Below are 24,009 nucleotides of genomic sequence, written 5' to 3'. Positions count from 1 at the left end.
TGTTTAGCCAAATTCTTCCCACAATATGGCGTAGATTTTGTGAATTATCGATCGAACTATCGAAACGCTTGCTTTAAAGCTCTGGGCTAAAAATGGAACTCTTGAACAGTGAGAAGGAAATCTATTTTAAAGTAAGCTGTTCGTATTCCAAAATATATTATGATATAACGCTTTTAATCTGTATTAAATCATTGACTTCGTTCTGGCGAATCTCGAGGACATTCGTCTATGGTTAATAAAAACTTTCTACTCATGGTTTAAAATTCGTTAGAACTTCGCTAGAACTTACCGACTTATTTTACCAGCTGAGAGTTCTCTCCATTGTACCAGGTCCTGGGCTACTCGTTACCAATTCATCACGACACACGCAATTCGGCTTCAACCTGGTCGAGCCATCTAGCACGTTGGGCCCCTTTATTCCTGGTGCCGGTGGGGTTCTTGAAGAGAACGGATTTCACTACACAGTCGTCCGGCATCCTTGCGACGTGGCCAGCCCACCGTAGTCTCCCAACTTTAGGCAGGTGTGCGATGGGAATCTCTCCAAGTAGTACGTAGTACCTGTAGCTCGTGATTCATACACCTCCGCCTCTCTCCGCTTTCCGTTTGTAATCCGCCAAAAATAGTCCGCAACACTCCGTAGAGGACTACCGGTCTGGTTAGTGTTTTGAACATCGTCAGCTTTGTGCGACGGCGTATGCCCCTTGATCAAAGCGTCTTGCGGAGGGAAAAGAAGGCTCGATTTCCAGCTTGAATGCGTCGTTGGACCTCCTTACTCGAATTAAACTTCGGACTATTGGACTAACCAAAAGTATCTCATTCGAGAAAATAGTTTTCGGCGAGATTCAGTTAAGCCTTTCGGCCAAATAGGGGTGCGGCTTTTCATGATACAGTAGACTCTCAGAAAAGTTAACTCTCTGAAAAGTTAATTGTTCAGAAAAGTTAAGCGTATATCAGCTCTCATGCAACGCTCTAAAAAGTTAATTTTTGCCTTAACTTTTCTGAGAGTTTGAATTTATTGGTTGTCCAAGCGTTTCTTCACACACGTGTGTTTACCTTCTATCTTTATTTCTCATTTTTCGGCTTATTGTCACCTTTCCACAGTTTCATACAGAGTCGCATCATAACTGGGATTAAATTAAACTCTTGTATCGGACAGTTGCAACAATAGTTCAATACGGGCATATAGTTACTTCAGGATTTTTGGAAATATACTGGAAAAGCGCAAACTCAGATTGAATTTTAAATGCAAAAGAAGGAACAGCAAGGAACTAAAAATTAGCACGAACGCTTATTTTTAATCAAAACGTAGACTACGAAAAAACAAAAGTAAACTAGTGTAACCGACTGTTTTAAACTTAGTGAAAGGTATTATTTTATAAAAAACTATGAAACTATAATTTCATAAAGATATTGCTACATATTTCTTAGACTAATCTCAAGTTTTTAGTCTTGACCTTGAAATGCGGTCATACATATATATTAATATATTTTTTTTGTAGAATTTTTCATCAATTGTAGAACCATCGTTTCAAAAAATATTAACATATTTCTTTCCATTACAACTTCCAGGTACATAAAAATATGTATCCTATATCCCGGAATGCATTTTTAGCTTTTGTATTCATCATTTTCAATGACTTTTAGGACTACTCAGAAAAGTTAATAGTTCGGAAAAGTTAATCGACCGATTCCCCAATCGATTAACTTTTCCGAGAGTCTACTGTACGGCCAAATACAATTTCGGTCTTCTGTGATCGTTGTGGAAATTCTGCTATTTAAGTTTCGGCCAGGCTTGGCATACACCTTTCGCTTCGATTTTGCTATTTTGATTACTGCATCTCAGCCAAGCAAAATTTGAAAAAGTGATGTATGGGGCGTTTGTAGAATTAGTTATTATCTACTATCTATCTACTACTAATATTGCAGAAGCAAGCATTACTATGCCTTTTGAATTTATGGCGCGATAATGCTACTCTTTTTGCTACCAACGACATTGCAGCCCTACAGCGTCGTAAATACTAAAGATAAAACTTTACTTTCTTCAGCAATATTATAGATAAGGCCATTACAAATATTTTATAAAGTTTTTGTCCTTCCGATGTTGGGCCACTAAAAACAAAACAAAGGTTTTTTAATCGAGCAAAAAAAACAAAGGTTTTTTTAATCGAGCAAAAAAAAATATTGATTTTAGGCATTTTTATTTAAAGTTTAAACGTGAAAACCAAATCTATTCTTGCTTTTAAAATATACGTTATCATTTTTCATGCAAAAATCTACGAAAAAAGACAAAAACGAAAGAAAAATTTTTCGACCGATTTTCGGAAATTTCGTTGTTCGAATTTCCATTTTTGTTTCGTGCTAGAAGCATTAACTCAACTCATACAACTCATTTTTCGAGTTTTTCAGGCTGTAGAACCCACAGACAATAGATTTTATGAAAAAAAAATATTTTTTTGGCCCCCCGATTTTCCAAGCCAATTTCCAAGGGGGGGGGGGGGTTGATAAAAACTTTTGAAATTATTTGCAATGGCCTAATTACCAGCTCTACAAATGCCCCATACACCACGTTTTTCAAATTCTGTTTGGCTAAGGTGCAGCAGCTCAGTCAGTCGATGCGAGAGCTGAAGAAAATTAACAAAACTCGGCAAACCTACGAAAGCGAAAAAATCTAGACAGATGTAATTTGTGCTGGGGGGCTGCCACCGCAGTGGACGGCAACCCTAGCGACCTGCGCCCTTCACGCCCTAAATCGTCGGTACAGTCATAAAACATATTTCAAGGAATTATACCAAAAAGTCATTATGCCAATTATGCCGTTATGTTTTTCAGCCAAATTGTCACTTAGGTTTAGGGCGTTGTTTTTATGGCAACCGACGTTATGCCAAGGAACATTATGCTAAATGAATTTATGTTAAATGGGAGGCCCCGGTTCTAATTGTATTGTGACGTTATGCCTAACATCCGGTACGGGATTGCGATTGGTAAAAAATAAGAAATTGACGAGAAAGAAAATACCACATCATGGAAAATTAAGCAGGAGCCTGTAGAGCACCGATTTTAGCGGTGTGAGCGATGGGTGGTTTCCTAACCAGCTGATGCAATCCATGGTTCGTTCGCCTCCTCCACGTTCCGTCTTCCATCTGCACTCCACCGTACTTTTTTCTTATTCTTAATTAACTTATTCTTATTAGTCTTATTATTACTATCACAACCGCATTAAAGGCCCCCTGGAAATAATTCTAATTATTTATAACCTTAGAATAGGAGGGGGGGGGGGGGGGGGGGGTGTTGTCAAAACAGTGCGATTTTTTGAACAAGCAAAAATATGTAAAGTTTTTACTGTTTATTGTGAAAGTTTACCGGCTTTACTTAAAGTTATATGTCCATACACATTTGATTTTTTACAATTATTTTACTTTAGCCGACAATTTTTTTGTCTCCCCTGTTTTTTGATCAACGAAAATCCACTTTAAGATAGATACTGTACCAATTCTGGATGAAAAATCTTTATTCCTTTCTAGTTACGCTGCTAAACGCACTCTATCCACTAACACATCGGCGCTCTGTAGCATAGACCCCATCAGTAAAGCCAAAGGAAGCAACACAAAACAGCTGACCATCAGCACCGAACCGACGACGACGCGACAGTTTGTTTATACTCTCAGCAAGCGCTCGCTTCGGCTTCGGCTGCTTGTTTGTGTGTCGCAAGCGAAAAACGCTATAAAACCGAGAATACGTCATCGTACGAACTGTCAAAAAATTTCATTCAACAGATTTATTCTGTCAATCGATTCTGTTCGCATTGTAGTGCAATAAGTGTAATTCGTTTTTCTACAGAAAAAGTGCGAAAAATTCCGCAACTGGAACCAATGTTCGCCAGGGGAAAGCTTTCCTAACCCATCGGCCATCATGGATTACGTGTACATGAGCGGTGATCCAGCCAATAGGGCAGAGGACATCATCACACTTACAAGTACGTGTTTGTGCTGGCATCGCCATTGTTTTGCTCTGTTTCTCAAAAAAACAAAAACAAACGAAATCTTTTGTCTTTTTCGTGTTGCAGTGTACGACAATGGTCCTCCAGCGGGGGACTATTCGGAAATCAACTATGGTACCTTCAACATTGGATTTGGCGAACCGGAAATGATGGAGCACGGTATGATACTGGCGGACGGGGGCGATCGGTTTGGTGTGTCCACCGTCGTGTTCGACACCCGTGAGGAACTGATTTGGATGGGCAATCAAAGTGGTCACGTTACGTCGTACTACGGGGGAGCAATGCAGAAGTATACCAGCTTTCAAGTGCACGCAAATGAGATGGTCCGACAGATTCATACGATCGATTCCGGCATTCTAGCGCTGACCAGTACGATGCTTAGGCATCAGATTCGGCGGGGAATACCGAAGTTTACGTATCGGTCGGAGAAAATGGTGGATATGCTGTGTATGATCGAGTATCAACCGGGCCGGATGTTGATCGGTGGACATCAGAGCGAATTGATTGATTTTGATTTGGCTACGTACAGTGAGGCGGGGTTTATTCCGGCTGGACAGAATGGGTGTGCAATTTTGCGGAGTCACTCCCGATATCTGTGCGAAGGGGATGCGTACGGAAAAATTACCGTGAGAGATCCAAATACGATGTCCGTTGAACATGAATTGATGACGCACTCCGGGAGCTTATCGGATTTCGACGTGCAAGGCAATTATTTGATTTCTTGTGGATTCAGTGGCCGGCAGGGGAATTTGGCAATCGATCGTTTTTTGATGGTTTACGATATGCGAATGCTGCGCTTGGTGTCGCCGATTCAGCTTTTGATTGAGCCACAACTGCTGAAATTTCTGCCGTCTCATTGTTCTAGGCTGGCAGTTGTGTCCCCGCTGGGGCAGCTTCAGCTCGTAGACACGGTTGAGCTGAGCGAGGCTCGAGTTTGTATGTTCCAGATCAATACAACCGGCTCACAGTGTTTGTCGTTCGATATCAGCTCAACCAGCCAGGCAATGGCTTTCGGAGATCAATCTGGGCGCATAAATTTAATTACTGCAACTAAAATTAACACCCCAACGCTTCAGTTCAATCCTTTCTCTCGTGAAACGGAATTCGCTGATACGGTGGAACCGCTACCAATGGTTCCCATTACCGATCAAAACTTCCCTCTGTCGTCAATTTTACTGCCTCACCTTACAACTGGGACGCGCTGGTTGAGCGACTGGCCAGAGTTCATGAATAGATACGAGTATCTTAGGCCAAAACCAATCAATCCGGAGATTACAGCCTCCATGAAGATGCAAGGTCCCATTGGCTATGCACCGAATCCGAAAACATCGCTTCGAAATCAAATTCCCTACATTATGGAGAAAAACTCGGCCCCAAACCAGAGTTCGGCACCGGCAGCGGGCAACGTACCGAAAGGTTCTACCGAGCAGGGTATGAAACTGGTTCCCCGACGCTACCGTCGCGTTGAGGTCAAATATAGCAAACTCGGCTGCCAGGACTTTGACTTCGAACAGTACAATCAAACCGGATTCGTTGGCTTGGAGGCAAACCTTCCGAATGCCTACTGCAACGCAATGCTTCAGACTCTTTATTTTATTAATCCGTTGAGGAAAGGCATTTTGTCGCACTGTTGCTCGAAGGAGTTTTGTCTGGCCTGCGAGCTTGGCTTTCTGTTCCACATGCTGGATGTTGGAACTTCGAACCAACCCTGCCAGGCTAGCAACTTTCTGCGCTCGTTCCGCACCGTCCCGGAAGCGGCAGCTCTTGGACTAATCCTATCTTCGGATCAGCGGAGCAGTAATAATGGCAATATAAATTTGATAAGTTTAATTCAGAACTGGAATCGCTTCATTCTACATCAAATGCACTACGAACTGTTGGAGGCGTCGAAGAAGAACGAAAATCGCATCGCACAGGACGCTTCTCTCTCGGCAGCTGCTAGAAGGCTTCATCTTTCGGCTGCGCCGAGGCCTTTCATCCCCGGAGCGGACATGCATATGCAACGACCGGAAGATTACCAGGAGAGTTTGGACAGCGAAGTACAGCAGTACGATTCTAACAACGAAAAGTTTCAATTCCTGGTCGCTAGCAGTGGTAGGTTTTAAATCTCACTGAGAATGTAAAATTCTAATTTCCAATTGATTTTCAGATTACGATCATATGGCTCATCCGGATCACTTCCCGGAATTAGCGGGAGAAACACGTCCGGAGGCAGCCACTGACACCGCTAGCTCGTACAGAAACAAAGACGAAACGGAAATAAGCCGCCTATTTGGAACTCAGCAGAAAACCACTCAACGCTGTCTAAAGTGCAACACCGAACGCGTCAAAAATAACATCCTGCTGGTGTGCAATCTACTCTACCCGTCTAGCACAAACAGCAACAACCGTAACAACGTTGACGGAACATTCGCATCGATTCTGAAAAATTCTCTCTCAGTGGAAAAGACCACCCCGGCGTGGTGTGAAAAGTGCAACAAATTTACCCCGACCAATCAGAAGAGTCGTGTCACCGACTTGCCGGATATCCTCTCAATCAACTGCGGCCTAGAAACGGACAAAGAACTTGACTATCTGAAAAAGCAGATGAGTAGACCCCTCGCGCAGGTTGCTTCCGCTTCGACGTCCACTGACGGTGGTGACGCACAGAAAAGCAACGCCGGCAACGGAAAGATGTGCCGCTACGGAACGCACTGCTCCCGGGTGGATTGTCACTTCTCTCACCCGAGGTAAGCGGGCACCAAATAGAAAATTTATGATTAACAAGGTTATTCATAGTGAATTACGATTCTTTTTTTAGAAAACCTACACCCTCGGTTGGTACGGGAGTGAGCAACCAGGGCCAGCAGAAGTCGTGGTTCCCGCTGAGCTTCCGCATGACAATGGACGAGAAGGAGAACCTGGAGATCGGTTCGCTGAAGAGTGCTTCCAGCTGTTTCGACGGAACAGACTATCAGGAAAGTTTGAAACAAGGTGAGTTGAACTTCCTCTCGTGACGTTTATTCGAACGAAAGCGGGTCGGTTTATTTATTTGCGCAGATTCACTTAAGAAAAAACTTACTTACGTTTGCTCTGACGCTCAACTTTTGCATGCCACATTAATTTAAACTTTAAAATGATTTTTCTGTTAGTTTGATTAGGCAACGCTCTTAAAACAGCAAAAAAGTCAAACGACGCATTGCCACTTTTTTTGTAAATTACGTCATGATCTTTTTTTGCTATCCCGTTTACTACAAAGCGCCGTCACGCAACGTATTGCATAGGCCTACTACGTTGATAGTGACAGTAACAATTTTATCAATTCAAAAAATTGGAAGGGGGCATTGGAGACACTACCGCATTATTAACGTAGGACTACGCAACGCTGTTTATTTATTATTATTGATGCACTCAACGTAAGTAGAACGTACGTGCTAGTGTCAGCCAGCGAGTTTTCAGTACCTCGCGGCTAACGTTGAATTCATAGCTGCAGATAAAGCGATTTAAGTAGCGTTGCAGACCGAGGTCAGCATATCGGCGATAGCTATAATTGGTCTGATCACATCGTGACGAGTATTCAAGGGGTCAAGATTCAAAATCGATGAGTCTGCAGCGTTATTCATAGCGGGGCCGCTGAACAGGGTCGTTCCAGGGATATCTCCGAAGAGCAGAATGGATGAATCTGCGCTGCACTAACTCGATTCGGTCAACTTCTTTTTGGTTGTAAGAACTCTAAACTGGAGCGGACGTAAGCGCACCTCTGCCTCTGGTACCAACCGGATTCGAGGCGAGCACCATCTTTGCGGCGTTGTTGTCCGACATTCTCACATGACCCGCCCATTAGCAATTCCTTAAATTCTGGTTTTGCTAAAGAGCTGCGCCAGGTCGTGGTTCATCCTTCTACCCATACCCCGTTCTCACATATCCTGCCAAAGATGGTCCTAAACACGCGACGTCCAAATATGTCTAGTATAAGTCCGTCGTAAGCACGACTTCCAGCAAGAGTACTTCTGCGTATTTCTCTGCTGCAATTGTTATCCGACGTCATCAACGACCCGAGGTATACAACTTCGTCCACCACCTCGAACTCGTTCCCGTCGACCGCCAAACTATTGCCTATGCCAGCTCAATCGTGCTTGGCTCCACCTGTTAACAGGTACTTGGTTTTAGATTATTCACTACTAGTCGCTGCTTCACGTTTCAGCTTGGTACCACCTGGAACGTCCCTCCGACAATGTACACGTCGTCAGTGAAACAGACAAATTGGCCAGATTTATTCAAAATTGTGCCTCATATCTTAACACCCGCACGTTTCAGAACACCTTCTAGCGCGATGTTAAACAGGAGGCAGGAAATAGTAACGCATTGTCGAAGTCCCTTGCGTGTTTCAAACGGGCTTGATAACGTGCCCGATATCCTCACACAGTACTGTACACAGTGTACACCATCCTTCGTGGCCTTAATCAGTCTTTCTTATCAGCTTCCCCGCGAAATTCGTCTTCGTCCATAATTTTCCATATCTCTTTACGGTCGGTAATATGGTAAGCGATCTTGAAATCTATGAATAGATGGTGCGTAGCGCCTTGGTATTCGTTTTGTTTTGGATTTGGTTCATTGTCGATCGCCCGTCCAGAAAACCAGTCCGATAACGTCATACGAATCTAATTGCTAGTGGCGATAGACGGCGATGATCTGAGATAGCACTTTAAACACAACTGGTGCACCCTAAGAGGGATGTCGCTAGTGTTTTGTTCGAAATATTTTATGTGAACATGAATATCTGTTCTCTGTGCTGGGCGGCGTTGAAACTGCCATGCCATCTCTGCCAGCTGCCTTGTTGTTCTTGAGCTGCTTGATGGTTGGATTTTAACCTGTCTTTTAGATACTTTTTTTCGCATACAATAGAAGCCAATTAACACTCAATAACACTCAACACCAGTTAACACTCAATAACTGACTTACCGGTAGCTTTTCTCTACTCTACGGGGTTCCACCTGTAATCAACATATTTCTCAACTAATAACTTAAGAAAACACAAATCCCGTACGTTTACTACATATATTATAAACTATCGCATCTTGCACGTGCACTATATCGTCGGGGCCACCGTTGAACCGTTGACTGCTGTCATCGTCGGCACCATCAATCTCTCCGATCGCGCCATACCGGCATCGTCCTGCAATACTACCCGAGATCTGCCTGTATATATTTCACCGGGAAGCGAGAAGGCCCAATCTCCAGTGCCAATCTCCACACTGTACTTTTGTTTACGTTTTTTTATCAACCAATCCTACGGCTAGTAAACCCCTCATCACCTGCAGCACTGTGGCACCAAGTGTTCTTCAACGGGTACCTCACAATTGATAACAATCAGGGACTTACAGGTCCTTCACTTCCTCGTCGGCTAATCGGAATCATTAGCTGATCACTACGGTTTACACGAATGATCAGTTAGGTTTTCTTAGACGTATTCACTGATTCGGCGACAGTCACCTTCCCAAAACACGTGCTTCTCGTTACTTAGATGGACTATACTATCGACACACGAGCTCACAACTCGTGCGAATAACCTTAGTCTTCCGCCCATCAATCTGTTACTCAACCGATCGCGTAATTGAACTTATGTAAACCATGTGGTTCTTCTTCGATTAAACATGTAACATATGTGTTCTCTTCTCGATGGGATCTTGTCATTTCGGGGATGATTTTTGAGTTTCGGGTTCTGATCCGTGATGAACTCACTTCGGGGGTGCTTTTCTCGTACGGACTCGGGTGCGAATTCTGGTGTAGCTTCGTGATCGACTCATTAGGGTATTTTTTAACGAGTAGGGAAATCTGCTATCAGACACCTGAGAAGACAACTCAGGGAGTGGGGTTTGGTATCCCGACCCCTCTAGTGGGGCGTGAGGATCCAGACCCACTAAAACTCTACTCGAGTCTCCAGCCTCAATCCCCCCTGGCACCACCTTATCGGTATTACTTCAAGGAGGGGCTATTGTGCACGCACACTCTTAAATAACTACTGGACTATGGTAGTTAGGCTGTTTATTCGCCATTCAACGGATCGGCTTTCCAGCGGTTTTGTAGCTCAAGTACGATCTGGGTAGCAGCCGCATTGACCGCTCCCCAGACGTCCGAGCTAGAACACGTCCTTTGGACTAAGTTATCCGGAGTAGTGTCCTGTCCGCTCACTGCCAGCATGTTGCTTCTCACGCCCGCGAAACGAGGGCATATGAAGAAAGCATGTTCTGCAGTTTCCTCAACGTCCACGCATTCAGGACACGCGGGGGACTCCGCATGCCCAAACTTGTGCAGATACTGTCTAAAACAACCATGCCCTGACCGAATTTGTGTCAGGTGGAAGTTGACTTCGCCGTGGCGCCTGTTGACCCACCCGGATAGTTCCGGAATAAGTCGATGTATCCACCGGCCTTTTGTGGAATTAGACCATGCCCGCTGCCATGTGGTCATCGAGGCCGATCTTATGGTACTCCGTATGCCTCTAGCTCGACGTTGGTTGAAGCACTCGACGTCCTCGCTGATGATGATACCAATAGGCATCATACCCGCCAAGACGCAGATTGCGTCACGTGAAACTGTGCGATACGCACTCGCCACTCTTAAGCACATGAGACGATAGGTGCTTTCCGGCTTTGCCAGATAGCTTTTGGTACCTAACGCCGATGATCACACCGGCCCGCCATACCTGAGTATGGACTGGACCACGTTGGCTAATAGCCTTCGCTTTCTGCCGTATACCGCAGAGCTATTAGACATCATACGAGACAATGCCGAAATAGCTGTGGAAGCCTTCTTGCAGGCATAGTCGACGTGGCTCCCGAACTTGAGCTTGTCGTCGACCATGATTCCAAGGAGTTTTAAGGACCGCGTTGACGAAATAATGCAGTCCCCGACGCTGATATTTGCTTGCTGCACCGACTTGCGGTTGTTCACCACGATAACCTCCGTTTTATGATGCGCTAGGTCCAGTTTCCTGGATCGCATCCAATCTTCAACAATGCTTATAGAGTGGGCAGCCGTCAACTCAACCTCTCTGATAGATTCACCGTAGACTTCCAAGGTGATATCGTCCGCAAAGCCGGCAATCACCACCCCTACTGGGAACTTTAGCTTCAACACCTCGTCATACATGACGTTCCACAACACCGGGCCCAGTATGGAACCTTGCGGAATCCCTGCGGTGATTGGAACACACTTCTGACCCTCCTCCGTGTTGTAGCATAGCACACGATTCTGGAAATAGTTTTCCAGAATTCTGTACAGCGACACCGGCACTTGGACGCGCCGAAGCGAGTTTGCTATGGAGTCCCAGCTAGCGCTATTAAACGCATTTCTCACGTCGAGCGTGACAACTGCGCAATAATGTATACCTGTCCTCTTGGGCTGGATTGCCACCTCGGCTGTCTTAGTGACAGACAAGATGGCATCCACCGTAGATTTGCCTTTTCGGAAGCCGAATTGGTTCCTTGACAGACCGTTTGTACCCTCCGTGTACTGTACGAGTCTGTTAAGGATAATCCTCTCCAGTACCTTGCCGGCAGTATCGAGCAGACAGATCGGCCTATATGACGAGGGAACACCAGGAGGTTTTCCCGGCTTCGGCAATAGGACCAGGTTCTGTCGCTTCCATCTGTCCGGGAAGTGCCCCTCTTCCAGGCATCTACTTATTACTGCCCCGAATAATTCATATCGAGATACCGTCTGGCCCCGGTGCCTTGCTCACCTTTAGGGATTTAACGATCTCGATGAGTTCCTCGTTCGTAACCATCACTTCCTCCCCGACCTCCAAACCGCCGTCGCCCACGTTACTTTGGATGTTCGGCTGGGAGGCCGACCATCCTACGCTATGGTCTGAGATACTGGAACGTCGGCCGTGGGACGACTCAGCGGCCTGGGGCCAGGGCCTTGGCTCGTGGCGCGGAAAGAAGCCCTCGATGATCCGCTCCAGCATCTCTGGCGATTGCACTGCGGGCGCCATCACGCCCTTGGTCTTTGCCATTACGACCCTGTAGGCATCACCCCACGGGTTCGCATTGGCACTAGCACATAACCTTTCAAAGCAGGCTTGTTTACTAGCTTTTATCCCACTCTTAAGCGCTGTGCGTGCAGCAACAAGTGCTACTCGACATTCAACCCTGCCTTCGTCCGAACGAGCTCCTTGCATAGTTCTCCTCGCACGAAAGCACGCTCCGCGGAGTTCCGCAATTTCATCTGTCCACCAGTAAGCCGGTGACCTGCCATACCTAGGTCGACCTTTCCTAGGGCTGGTAGCGTCACACGATCGCGACAGTACCTCAACCAAATGATCAGCGTTCGGATCGGGCTGCTTGTGGTGCCGACGTTTGCCAAATCTACGTTGAGCTTTGCCAGAGCCTCAAGCAGAATCCGACCCCTATGGTTCGTGCGACGACTTCCCCACTCTACCGCCCAAGCGTTAAAGTCTCCCGCCACAACCACCGGCCTTAGACCAGTCAGCACAACTGATACTCGGTCTACCATCCGCGTAAACTGCTCGATAGATCATCTCGGCGGAGCATAACAGCTGCAGTACAACACTCCACCCACTTTGGCAACCGCACATCCCTCGTCTGCGGTTGACACAACCTCTTGAACCGGGTCACTTGCACTATGATCGTGGCTTGGTCGCCGGCATACCAGCCGGGCACCTTGGACCTCCCGTTACGTGCTTTGCGTCCCGTTTATCGGTACAGATCAAGCACTGGGGAGGCTCCGCGCAGTCCCTTGCTTTATGGCCAGCACTGCCACATCTCCTGCACAATTGGTTCCTACCTGGCCCCTTGCAGTTCTAGGCCTTATGCCCGTGCTCGAAGCATCGGAAGCAAGCCTCCGATCTAGACCCTTACGCAGGCGAACCGCCTCGGTTACCACCACCATTCCACTTTACTCTTTGAGCGCCTGTACGACCTCACACACATCGGTGATCTTATCCAGGTTTTTAAGCTGGAGAGTAATTTCTGGTGTGAGAGCACGTACCTGCACTTCCTCCCCGACCACTCCTTCCGCTATCGACTTGTATGCGGAACTCTTCTTGGTGGCAGCCTTCTTCAACTCAAGGATCATTTCGCCCGTGCGTGAGCGGCGGATGCTCCGCACGTCCGCGCCCAGATCCTTGAGTAGGGCATCTCCTCTCATGGCCTTCAGAACCTCCGAGTATTTCGACCCGTCGGTTTTCAGAATAAGTGCGTCGCCCTCCTTCGCTCGCTTCCCTGTCGGTTTAGGTGAAGCTTTCTTTTTGGTGGAGCTTCCTCTTTTCTTCCTCTTGGCCTCGACCTCGATCCACGGGCCATCCGTCTTGGTGTTTCGCGCTGCTTGGTCGGTTGGCTCCACCAACTCGCTAGCCCGAGGGCCTTTACCGATCAGGCGTTTGTTGGTCCACCAGGGGCGCCATCCCCCGGGGACTGTCTCAGACGCTTGGCAGATGCCTTACCGCTGTTGGTAGCGCTCTCCGTGGCTTCCAGAGCGATGGGCCGTTCATCGCTGTGTCTGGCGTGGCAGGCGTACCGCTGCCCTTGCCACCCACACTAGCACTTCGGGATGCATCCTTCTCCACCCTTGGTGGAGAACGCTGGATGCCTCCCCTCGTGAACGGGTTTTCCACCGTATCTGTACTTGCTGTAAATTTGTTTAAAAGACTCATTTTGATTCTAAAGGGTCCCCCTTCAAGCCGCTATCCAAACCCATTTGAAATACAGCAGTCCCCCGAATAACGCGGTTTCGAATAAGGACGTTTCCATTAAGGACGGTCTCGAGTGATTCCATTAACGCGGTCGAACGTCCTTATTGGAGTCTACGTAGCATATGGGAATTGACCTAATTGGTTCCAACATGGAATAACTCGTGATCCTGACCTAATAGACGGTTGGTGTCTTCGACAAAGTTGTTCAGTACATCAACGGGGTTTCAATGGATTATAGTATTGCGGAATTGTCTCACAACGTGGCGCTAGCGTATATGTAATATTTTTGTATAGGCCGTATCTCGCGCTGCAGGCTATCTAGAAAGTTGCGGCCTTCGGGAAGGTTGCTCGAATGACTGCCACCTTCAAAATGGCATGGAAAAAAGCGCAGAACTGACTCACGACGTGGCGCTAGTGTATATGTAATTCTCTTATGCAGGCTGTATCTCACGCTGCTGACTAGCTAGCAAGTTGCGGTCTTCGAGAAGGTTATTCATATGACTGCGACCTTCAAGAAGGGATGCAAAATATTGCAGAATTGCCTCACTACGTGGCGCTGGCATATATATAATCTTCTTAAGCAGGCTGTATCTTGCGCTGCTGATTGTCTGGAAAGATGCGGTCTTCGGCAAAGTTATTCATAAAACTGCCACCTTCAAAATGGTATGAAAAATATTGCAGAATTGCTTCACTACGTGGCGCTAGTGTATATGTAACATTCTTAACCAGCCTGTCTTTTGCCCTGCAGGCTATCTAAAAAGTTGCGATCTTCGGGAAGGTTATTCATATGACTGAGGCCTTCAAGAAGGGATGGAAAATATTACAGAATTGCCTCACTACGTGGCGCTAGCATATATGTAATATTCTTAAGCAGGCTGTATCACGCGCTGCTGACTATATAGTAAGCTGCGGTCTTCGAGAAGGTTATTCATATGACTGAGACCTTCAAGAAGCGATGGAAAAAAGTTCAGAATTGCCTCACTACGTGGCGCTAGCATATATGTAATCTTCTTAAGCAGGCTGTATCACGCGCTGCTGACTGTATACCAAGTTGCGGTCTTCGAGAAGGTTATTCAAATGACGGTGGGATTTTTCTGGCCATTAAGGAAGTAGCATTTACGGATAGATGGTAGACTAACCCGATGGATTATTTTTGCGAGGACTGTGGGGGATATACGAGTTTCTTCTAAAAAAAAGATGCTGAACATAATAGCAGAAACATAAAGGTCAGCATTGATTTGCAATTGTGGAGCCCCACCTCTGGGCACGTCGGTGAGCAGATGCGTTCCATGTAAAAAAGTTGTAGGGACCTAAACTGCCATTTTCAAAAGATGATTAGATCCGATACTATTTCGTGGTTACCGTTGATCCACTATTATCAAACTGGTTCATCTCTACCAGGATGCTTACCAGGATGAGTCGAAAAATTTTGGTTTGTTAGGTTTCAACAAAAATTTAAGTACTGTACAAAATTTTTGTATTTAATTTTTAATATATGGCAAAATTAACACTGGTTTTTTTATTTTTTGTTTAGTTATTGAAGGTCTGATGTTATTATCTTTTTCTTGTCCCCCTCTTCAAAAAAATTTCCACACCAGGACACGCAAGTAGCACACTTTTGTCACTTCTGGTTGCTGCAACCTATTTATGACTGAAATCAGTCATTAATCGGTTACCACAACTAGTTTATAACAACTGTGCTAGTAGGGCATAAACTTTTTTACGAATTTGTATAAGCTTTATTAAACTTATTATTAGAATGTGAATTGGTTGCATGGTTTTAACAGATATTTTGTATTCACTGCAGCGCAATATAAAGCCTTCACAAGAAGATTACATATACACTAGCGCCACGTAGTGAGACAATTCTGCAATAACTTTCTCGAAGGCCGCAACTTACTAGATAGCCAGCGGCGCGAGATACAGCCTGTCTAAGCGGATTGAATGTACACAAGCGCCACGTAGTGAGACAATTCCGTAATATTTTCCACACCATCTTTAAGGTGGCAGTCCCGAAGACCACAACTTTCCAGATAGTCATCATCGCAAGATACAGCCTGTATAAGAATGTTACATATACACAAGCGCCACGTAGTGAGACAATTCTGCAATATTTTCCATACCATCTTTAAGGTGGCAGTCATATGAATAACATTCCCGAAGACCGCAACTTTCCAGACAGTCAACAGCGCAAGATACAGCCTATACAAGAATGTTACATATATGCTAGCGCCACGTAGTGAGACAATTCTGCAATATTGTCCATCCTTCTTAAAGGTCTCAGTCATATGAATAACCTTCTCGAAGACCGCAACTTGCTAGATAGTCAGCAGCGTGAGATACAGCCTGCATAAGAGAATTACATATACACTAGCGCCACGTAGTGAGTCAGTTCTGCGCTTTTTTCCATGCCATCTTGAAGGTGGCAGTCATTTGAGCAACCTTCCCGAAGGTCGCAACTTTCTAGATAGCCTGCAGCGCGAGATACAGCCTATACAAAAATATTACGTATACGCTAGTGCCACGTAGTGAGACAATTCCGCAATACTATAATCCAATGAAAACCCGTTGATGTACTGAACAACTTTCTCGAAGACACCAACCGTCTATACGGTCAGGATCACGAGTTATTCCATGTTGGAACCAATTAAGTCAATTCCCATATGCTACATAGACTCCATTAACACGGTTTCCATTAACGCGGTCCCTATTAGCGTCCTTATTGGGGGGATTACTGTAGTCGCTTTAATGATCCCATGGTGATCTATGGAACAGGGAGAACCATGCGAGGGTTGCGGTAGTGCCTTATGGGCAATTGCACCTCAAAGCCAGATCGGCGTAAATCAGGAAAAAGCATCTGGTCAGGTTACACTGTTCGTAAAGTCGTGTCAACCACGCTTATCATCTATTTCCCCATAACAGTATCAATTGTAGTGCTGCTAACTTTTGAACCTTTTGATCGCCTCACGTTCTTTCGACAAGGTTCCAGCGTCTTTATCCTGACACGTTGTGGCACACGACACAAAGCCTTTGCGGGATACGTCCAATATCCTGTAGAATTTACGCGTTGCATTCTTCTCGTCTAACAAGGCATTGCGCGTACTCTGTTGCGACCTCAGTAACTCCAAATTGTATCATGACGGGCGACCGTAGCGAATGTTGGTAACAACGGCAAGTCTTTGGAGCATGGAGCACTTTAGCCGTCAAAAGGTAGTGATCAGAATCGATGCTTGCGCCTCGTTAGGTTTTAACATTGATAATACATATATGAAAAGTGCCTTCCAATAATCAAAACGTGGTCGATTCGACGCGGAATTCAATAAAACTAATTGTTATTAAATCCTACATTTTAAGCCGTCTGTTTCTATTGGTCGCAGTTGGAGGACGTGATGAGAGTTAGAGACCATCGGTACAACGTCTATCTTCAGTCGGTTTATCTCCTCTAGTGATCTCTTGGCATGATGAACCAAGAGCACATCCTTTGCCCGATACTTCTTGATAAAGACGGCTACTTCCGGCAGGTACTTCGTACTGTATCTTCGTATCTCCTCGTTCACCGTAAAGCTTGAACGAAAGCCGCTGTGAACATTCACCACAGAAGGATCTTCTTGTCAGTCGTTACCGTTCAGTGTCAAGTAGTTTTCGTCGCCTAATTTGATCATGATATCGCGCTTTTTCTGAAAAGATCTTTTTCACCAGACACAGCCAACCTCGACTGACGCTTCCTCAGAAAAATGTCCATTTTGGCCAAGTACTTCTTCATCGTTTAGCCGGTTGCTCCGACCTCCCGGCCTAATGCGCAAAACGATGAGACCACCTTACTTTTGGTCTTCATCTTCAGTTTTCTGTTGCACGTTACGGCCACACGGCACCCACCGTTCAACGCTTTCGCCTTTCTCGCGTGAGAGGATGGATACGAAGTGCTTCACCATGTCCAATTTCTTCGTTACGGTATTACGTTACGTTACGGTTACGGTTACAGTACGAACAAAATATCGAACGTAGTTGTTTGACTGTTTTCGCTATGGCTGCTGCAGCAAATCAACTAATAACGTGGCATAAAAATCAGAAAAAAATTAGTCCAGTTTTTCTATTCATATGTTATTGCTAATGCATTACTGAAATACAGGCCCTTTTTGGCGGCCTGGCCATTTTCGTTCACAAGGCCCTAAATACAACTTATGAAAGAATGCGGATACTTCCCAGAAAATTGAAAGGCTTGCAGTTTCATGTTTCAAGCATGCAATCTTAGTTCGTTTTACGTTACCTTTGTCTAACTGATTGTTGCGGTGAGAAAATAATCTTGAACATTACTGGACTTGAAGCGAAGCGACTTCATTTGCCGCTTTATGGCAACTGGCTAGCAATACTCTTACATTCAAAGACACAAACTAAAGAATCCCAAATCGCTTTTGGAGTGGCTCGATCCTGCACGTATTTCAGCTGGAAATCTTTCTGTCTGATGATCTCCGCTGTATCACGCGGTTGCTCCTACAGAGCATCCAGACCCTCGACGTTGTTCTCGCTGCAAGCAAGAAGCTCCCGTTCCTCCAGCAGCACGCACATTCGAAGCTTCCACGCATTAAAGTTCAATCCGTCAAACAGAAGCGACACTTTTCATTAAAACGACGCTCAACAAGTTTATCCACCCAGCTAAAATACACCTTCCTATCTTGCAGACAAACTTTTCCGCAAATCGAAAAACTACCGTCTGTCGGCTGCCGTTTGCTACATCAACGACGGTGCCCAGCGCAACCTGGTGGCACTGGTGCACGTACCGAAGAGCTATCACGATCTGAAGAAACACGGCACGGCGGCGGCGGCAGCAGCGGCAGCGGCTGCGACTACGCCGGGACCCAGCTATGCCGACGGCTGTTGGTACATTTTCAACGACTTCAGCATTCAGGCGGTTTCGGTCCAGGAAGCGGTTTGGTTCACGCTGGACTGGAAGGTTCCCTGTGTGCTGTACTACACCAGCACCGGGCTGCGCGACGGACAGGGTGACGATAAGGAATGCCTGACGCAGTACGTCAACCCCTTCACCAACGAGCTGTTTATACAACCGAACACCGCAGGTGTTCCGGTTGGCGGAGATAAGAATTTCAAACCATTAGATCAAAATGAAATCTTCCGTTCGGGTGATTTGGTCGCGATGGACGCCGAGTTCGTTACGCTGAATCCGGAGGAGAGTGAGATTCGCTCCGACGGTAAGATGTCCACGGTTAAGCCAAGCCACATGAGTGTCGCTCGGATCACGTGTATCCGTGGTCAGGGTGCGGACGAGGGGGTTCCCTTCGTAGACGACTACATTTCGACGCAGGAACAAGTTGTGGATTACCTGACGAAGTTCTCCGGCATCAAACCGGGCGATCTGGATGCTAACTTCAGCAGCAAACGGTTGACGACGTTGAAAAATTCTTACCAGAAACTGCGCTACCTGGTAGATAGTGGCGTCATTTTCGTTGGTCATGGTCTCAAGAATGATTTCCGCGTGATTAACATCATCGTTCCACCGGAACAGGTCGTCGATACGGTTTACCTCTTCCACCTGCCGCACCATCGGATGGTTTCGCTACGCTTTCTGGCTTGGCAGTTTCTCGGCATTAAAATCCAGTCGGAAACGCACGACTCCGTCGAAGATGCCCGAACGGCACTGCTGCTGTACAAGCACTATGTAAAACTGAACGCCAAGGACGAGTTCAGCATGGCGCTGTCCAATCTGTACGAGACGGGCAAGAAGCTGCAGTGGAAGGTGCCGGATTAGGAATAGGTGGTGATATTTTGAGTGTCAGTATTTCTTTTTGTTTCATTTGTTTCCGATGATTGGTTTCAAATTTGATTTTAGTAAGAATGTGTACTCATTTTTTATTTGGTAGAAGTTATCATGATACGTTTATGTCACTTATTGCTAATACATTTATATTATTTATTTTGCAGAAAACTGTATCGAAAGATCACAATAAAGAGAGGATTCATACATGATTGTACTAGTATGAGATGCGTTTTATTCGTTTGTTTTTCGGGGTATTTTGTGTATTATTTGGTTCTTTGTTCCATGAACGATTGGACAGTTGTTGCTGTCTAATAAATCTAGGTACCAAATAGAAACTAAAAACTTTGATTGATATGTGTAATTGCATGAGATTTCTAACATGACGTTCAACGTTTAATTTGCTTAAAAACGGGGTCCAACATTTACTCCCGAGATATGATACCTTTCTTCGATTTGGGTTCTTAAATCAATAATTATGAACGATATCTGTTTAAATTATTTCTTTCTCTGACTCAAGGAAGTGTTCAACGATATAAGATTTGAAGCAAGTAATGCCGGTATAAAAGAATGACTCTGAGTATAAACGATTTTTCCAGAATAAGATTAAATTGCATTTTTGACTGACACATTCTCCGCCTAATTGTGGCCAAAACGCAATAATTACGACCTACTTTAGTCTTCGAGTCGAATCAAATGACATTGGGGTTTTAAGACGGACGTTGGCCAATGCTTTACATTCTTTCGGTTGCGATTCTCAAACTTTAGTTCAGATCCTACCTCTTATTGAGAACCAATCGACGGCTAGGTATTTCTAGGGTCAATATTCTCGAAGCGGCTTAAACTACTTAAGACGCTTGAAAATAACTATATTTTTGCTTAAAACTTGTTTTCCAAAAGTAGTAAACACACTGACCCCGCTGATAAGGTTCGACGATACGGGAAATACGGCCGATGAACAGTTGGGGGATCCCACTGTCCACCATGCGGATTGCCATCACGAAGCGATCTCGTAACAAAATCGTACTCGTTTCCCTGTTATGCCACATGGCAGAATTCGTGAAAAAAAGAGAACGCAAACACATTCGACGCCTGTTTTTTTTGGCTTAAGCTATCTCTTTGAAGACGACCTCGACGAGTTCGATGACGCTGCCAAGGTATACGTCTCTTCCTACGAAAACAGCCCACTGGACCACGAGTGCTACAACAGCTTTATTCTGTCAATGCCCTGGTTCACCCATTTCCATCTTTCGTTGGGGAAAAATTCTTAAGACATGAGACATCCAAGGAGGCCGGTAAGGATTCGCCTGCTCATGCAGAGTGAATGATTGCTGTCAATCAATCAAACTGTAAAAATTCACCAAAGAACAATTCAAGCATCTGGCATTCATGTATGGTCTCAAGTCAAACTAAAACGCCAAGATCAGGATGCAGACATGCTCAACAAAACTGTGGATTTCACTGATCAAAGTGTTCGAGCAATACAATAACCAGCAAGATTGCGGTTTTCGCTATCATAAATTCCGCAACCGAACATGACCATAAGTAGTACCTTTTTATAGCACAACGTCCACCATCGGAAAACCTTGGAGATCAATGTTGTGAACAACATACGGTACCGGCGCTCGTCAAGGTATTATCTAACGCGCAAATGCCATTCAAACAGCGTAATGGACAACGTCTTTGACCGTGTGACACCGAGCCGACGTAACAAATGGTTTGACGAGGATTGTCAGTAGATATTGGACGAGCACAGGAACAAATGCTGCGTAGAGTCACCTGTCAGAATATGGAGCGATACAAACAGAAGCGGAGACAGCAAACTCAACTCTTCCAGGAGAAGAAGCACCACCAGAAGGAGAAGGAGTGCGAGCAGCTGTACCGTTTACACGACACACGGAAGTTCTATATCAGATACTCAATGAATCTCGCAAAGGCTTTGTGCCGCGGGTCGAAATGTGGAGAGATAAAGATGAAGGTATTTTGACTGAATGACGTGTAGGCTGAAGACCATGAACGTGGAGAAAGTGAAGTCATTGGTGCAGCGAGCAACGGAGATGTGCCATCGATAAGCGAAGGGAAAGAAGCCATCCAGCGGCCGACCACAAGTGCTTTCCCAAGTCATCTTCCATCGACTATCGCCAATGGAAAGTTATCAGTCAAGCTTCATGGAGGGTCGGTCTACAATGGACCAAATCTTCACCTTCATCTGAAGGTGCTGAAGAACGATCTTAAACCAATTTTTTAACTAAAACATGTAAACCAAAGCATTTCGACCAAAGAGTAATTGGAACGTCTCGAAACCATCAAGAAAGTTGTTGACTTTGGCCGAAGACATCTTTACGAAAATAGCGAATTGCGATACTTCATTCACATTGACTTGTCGTACTTCCACCTCCAGATGCAGAATCACAGTAGATGCAGATCTGCATCGAACGACCAAGACAAAATTCCACTAAGAACATTCGGCATGATGGACAAAGGCGATGAAACAAGGACATGCAACGGATGATTGGTACTTGGAACTGCACGTCACTAATATTCATGGATGGCAACAGGATGCTGCGGGATCAGACCTCAAAAAATAGGCATCGCGGCACAGCAGGAGATCTGTCACAAAGGCGGCGCACCGTGGGATGAAACCCAAATCTAGGTGGACAAAAGTAATTACGCTAAAACCGTTAGTCTTAGGTATATAGTATCTTCGGAGAAAATTGGTTATTTCAACTTCCGCATTTTTGGGTGTATTTGACATTAGGGTGACCATCATAGTAAGCGAGTGCAAAACATAAACTTTTTTATGGCTAAAGTTAACTGAATAAAATGTTCAGCAAAGTTAAAGAACATTAAATTTTGAATTACTTTGCTAAAGAAATTAAAGTCCTATCTCTTATTGTTGATAGGATGGAGCAATTAAAAGTTTTTTGGACGGGGTGGACCTAAAAAATCCGTTTTTTCTTAATATCTCTTTTCGTGTTTATTTCTCCCAAATCTTGCCTTCTGAGCACTTTCACATCCAATGAAAACGCATATTTTGTTTGAAGCAATCAAGCCGCTAACTCCTTCGGTTCTGTAGGTATGGGCTTTTTTTTTGTAAAAAACATGCATTTTTCAAATGTCAATAACGTAAAAACTGGTCAAAAGTAGCAAATCAAATTTTGTATAGATGTTTAGTAATATATTGACCATCGAAATTAACTGAGATCGCATCGGTCCAGGTCGGCCCTTTTTTGCTGGACCATATTGAATAATGAAAGAAAAATTACCGCTTTACTTGCCAAAATCACAATTTTTACGTTAATTGAATGGATTAAAAAAGGGTATGAAATGGGGAAGGTAACTAGGAAAAAGCGCCCAACATAGCTCTAGCCATTCCAAGCCCATACCTAGCGCCTCCACGTGGTCAAAACTGGAAATACTTCAATTTGTATAATTGAGTAGCCAAGCTAGGAGGTGCGCGGTCGTGCGGTTTTCAGTTCCTAACCTTACAAATGTAGTTTTAGGTAACCATTGAACCACACGACTTTATTTTCAAGTATTATATATGATTTAAACTAATATTTTTGGTAAACTAATCTATTTCCAGAGAGCGAAATAAGGCGCTCCTTGGCCAATTGCAACCTGGATTCCGGTCTAAATGCCATTAGTTCATCCCAGAGGGTCCGGAGTATTAGTCAACCTTTATTAGCAAACATACTCCCAACAATTGTGAATAAATCATTATCTATGTATATAGGACGCGTTTGGTACGGGAGGTCCACGCTTTCTTCCTTCCCCTTGATTTCAAGGAGTTTAATGGAATTAGATACCTTAGATGCCTTCAAGAATTGGCTGCGTTAGTGTGAGATTGGATTAGATTAGATAATAGAATGGATTAAAAAAGCGAAAATAAATCTAAATGTTTATGTTTATCTTAATAATCTGTAATCGGCTTATGAAGGTGGCTCTGGGTTTGTTTTTCGAGCTGGTAAACCTTTTATCTTAGGCGATATGAGTGTTGTAATATTAATTAACTGTGGTCGGCGAAAATATAAGAGTAATTCTCGTTGAAACCGGGTTGCTACTGACACGAGGTCTTAAAATATTGGAACTTCAAGTACTAAAGTTTGGTTGAATTGGTTGAAAATTGTTAAAAAAATTACACTTTTAGTGCCTCAAAACAGTGGCCCCCTTCGATAGTTAAGGCACAAAATTTTGATGTATGGCTCTACTGTAGCTGATTTTCTGATATTACCGATTGGGATGATGTCAGAAGCGGCACAGGAAGCAATCAACAAGATATATAGGCGAGTTAGAAAAAGACATGCAAAAATTTTTGAGTGAGAAAACAACTACTGATTTAAGGAGTATAATGCTGCAGTACTCAGATCTGCTAATATCAAACACTAGAGGTGTTCCAGTTTTCATAAAACATGAATTGCACCGAGAAGTTATACCATTATTAATTATAATAATTAAGATAAATACAAACATTTAGACTTATTTTCGCCTTTTTATCCCATTCGTAAAAGTTGTGATTTTGGTAAGCAATACGGTAATTTTTCC

At 44.6% G+C, this 24,009-nt stretch overlaps 1 protein-coding gene across 1 annotated transcript; it reads left to right on the top strand.

The window, feature by feature from the left end:
- The first annotated feature begins 3,795 nt into the window (after positions 1-3,795).
- On the top strand, positions 3,796-19,673 carry LOC128733884 (PAN2-PAN3 deadenylation complex catalytic subunit PAN2). Its single transcript, XM_053827733.1, has 5 exons — positions 3,796-3,973; positions 4,064-6,091; positions 6,147-6,726; positions 6,798-6,970; positions 18,374-19,673. The coding sequence occupies exons 1-5, from the start codon at positions 3,910-3,912 to the stop codon at positions 19,456-19,458; spliced, it is 3,930 nt and encodes a 1,309-aa protein (XP_053683708.1). The 5' UTR covers positions 3,796-3,909; the 3' UTR covers positions 19,459-19,673.
- Positions 19,674-24,009: the final 4,336 nt, after the last annotated feature.

The sequence above is a fragment of the Sabethes cyaneus genome, chromosome 2 (assembly GCF_943734655.1).
Source record: "Sabethes cyaneus chromosome 2, idSabCyanKW18_F2, whole genome shotgun sequence".
In the NCBI taxonomy this organism is placed as follows: Eukaryota; Metazoa; Arthropoda; class Insecta; order Diptera; family Culicidae; genus Sabethes; species Sabethes cyaneus.
Note: the sequence above shows the minus strand (reverse complement) of the source record. Positions and strands in the feature narration are given on the sequence as shown.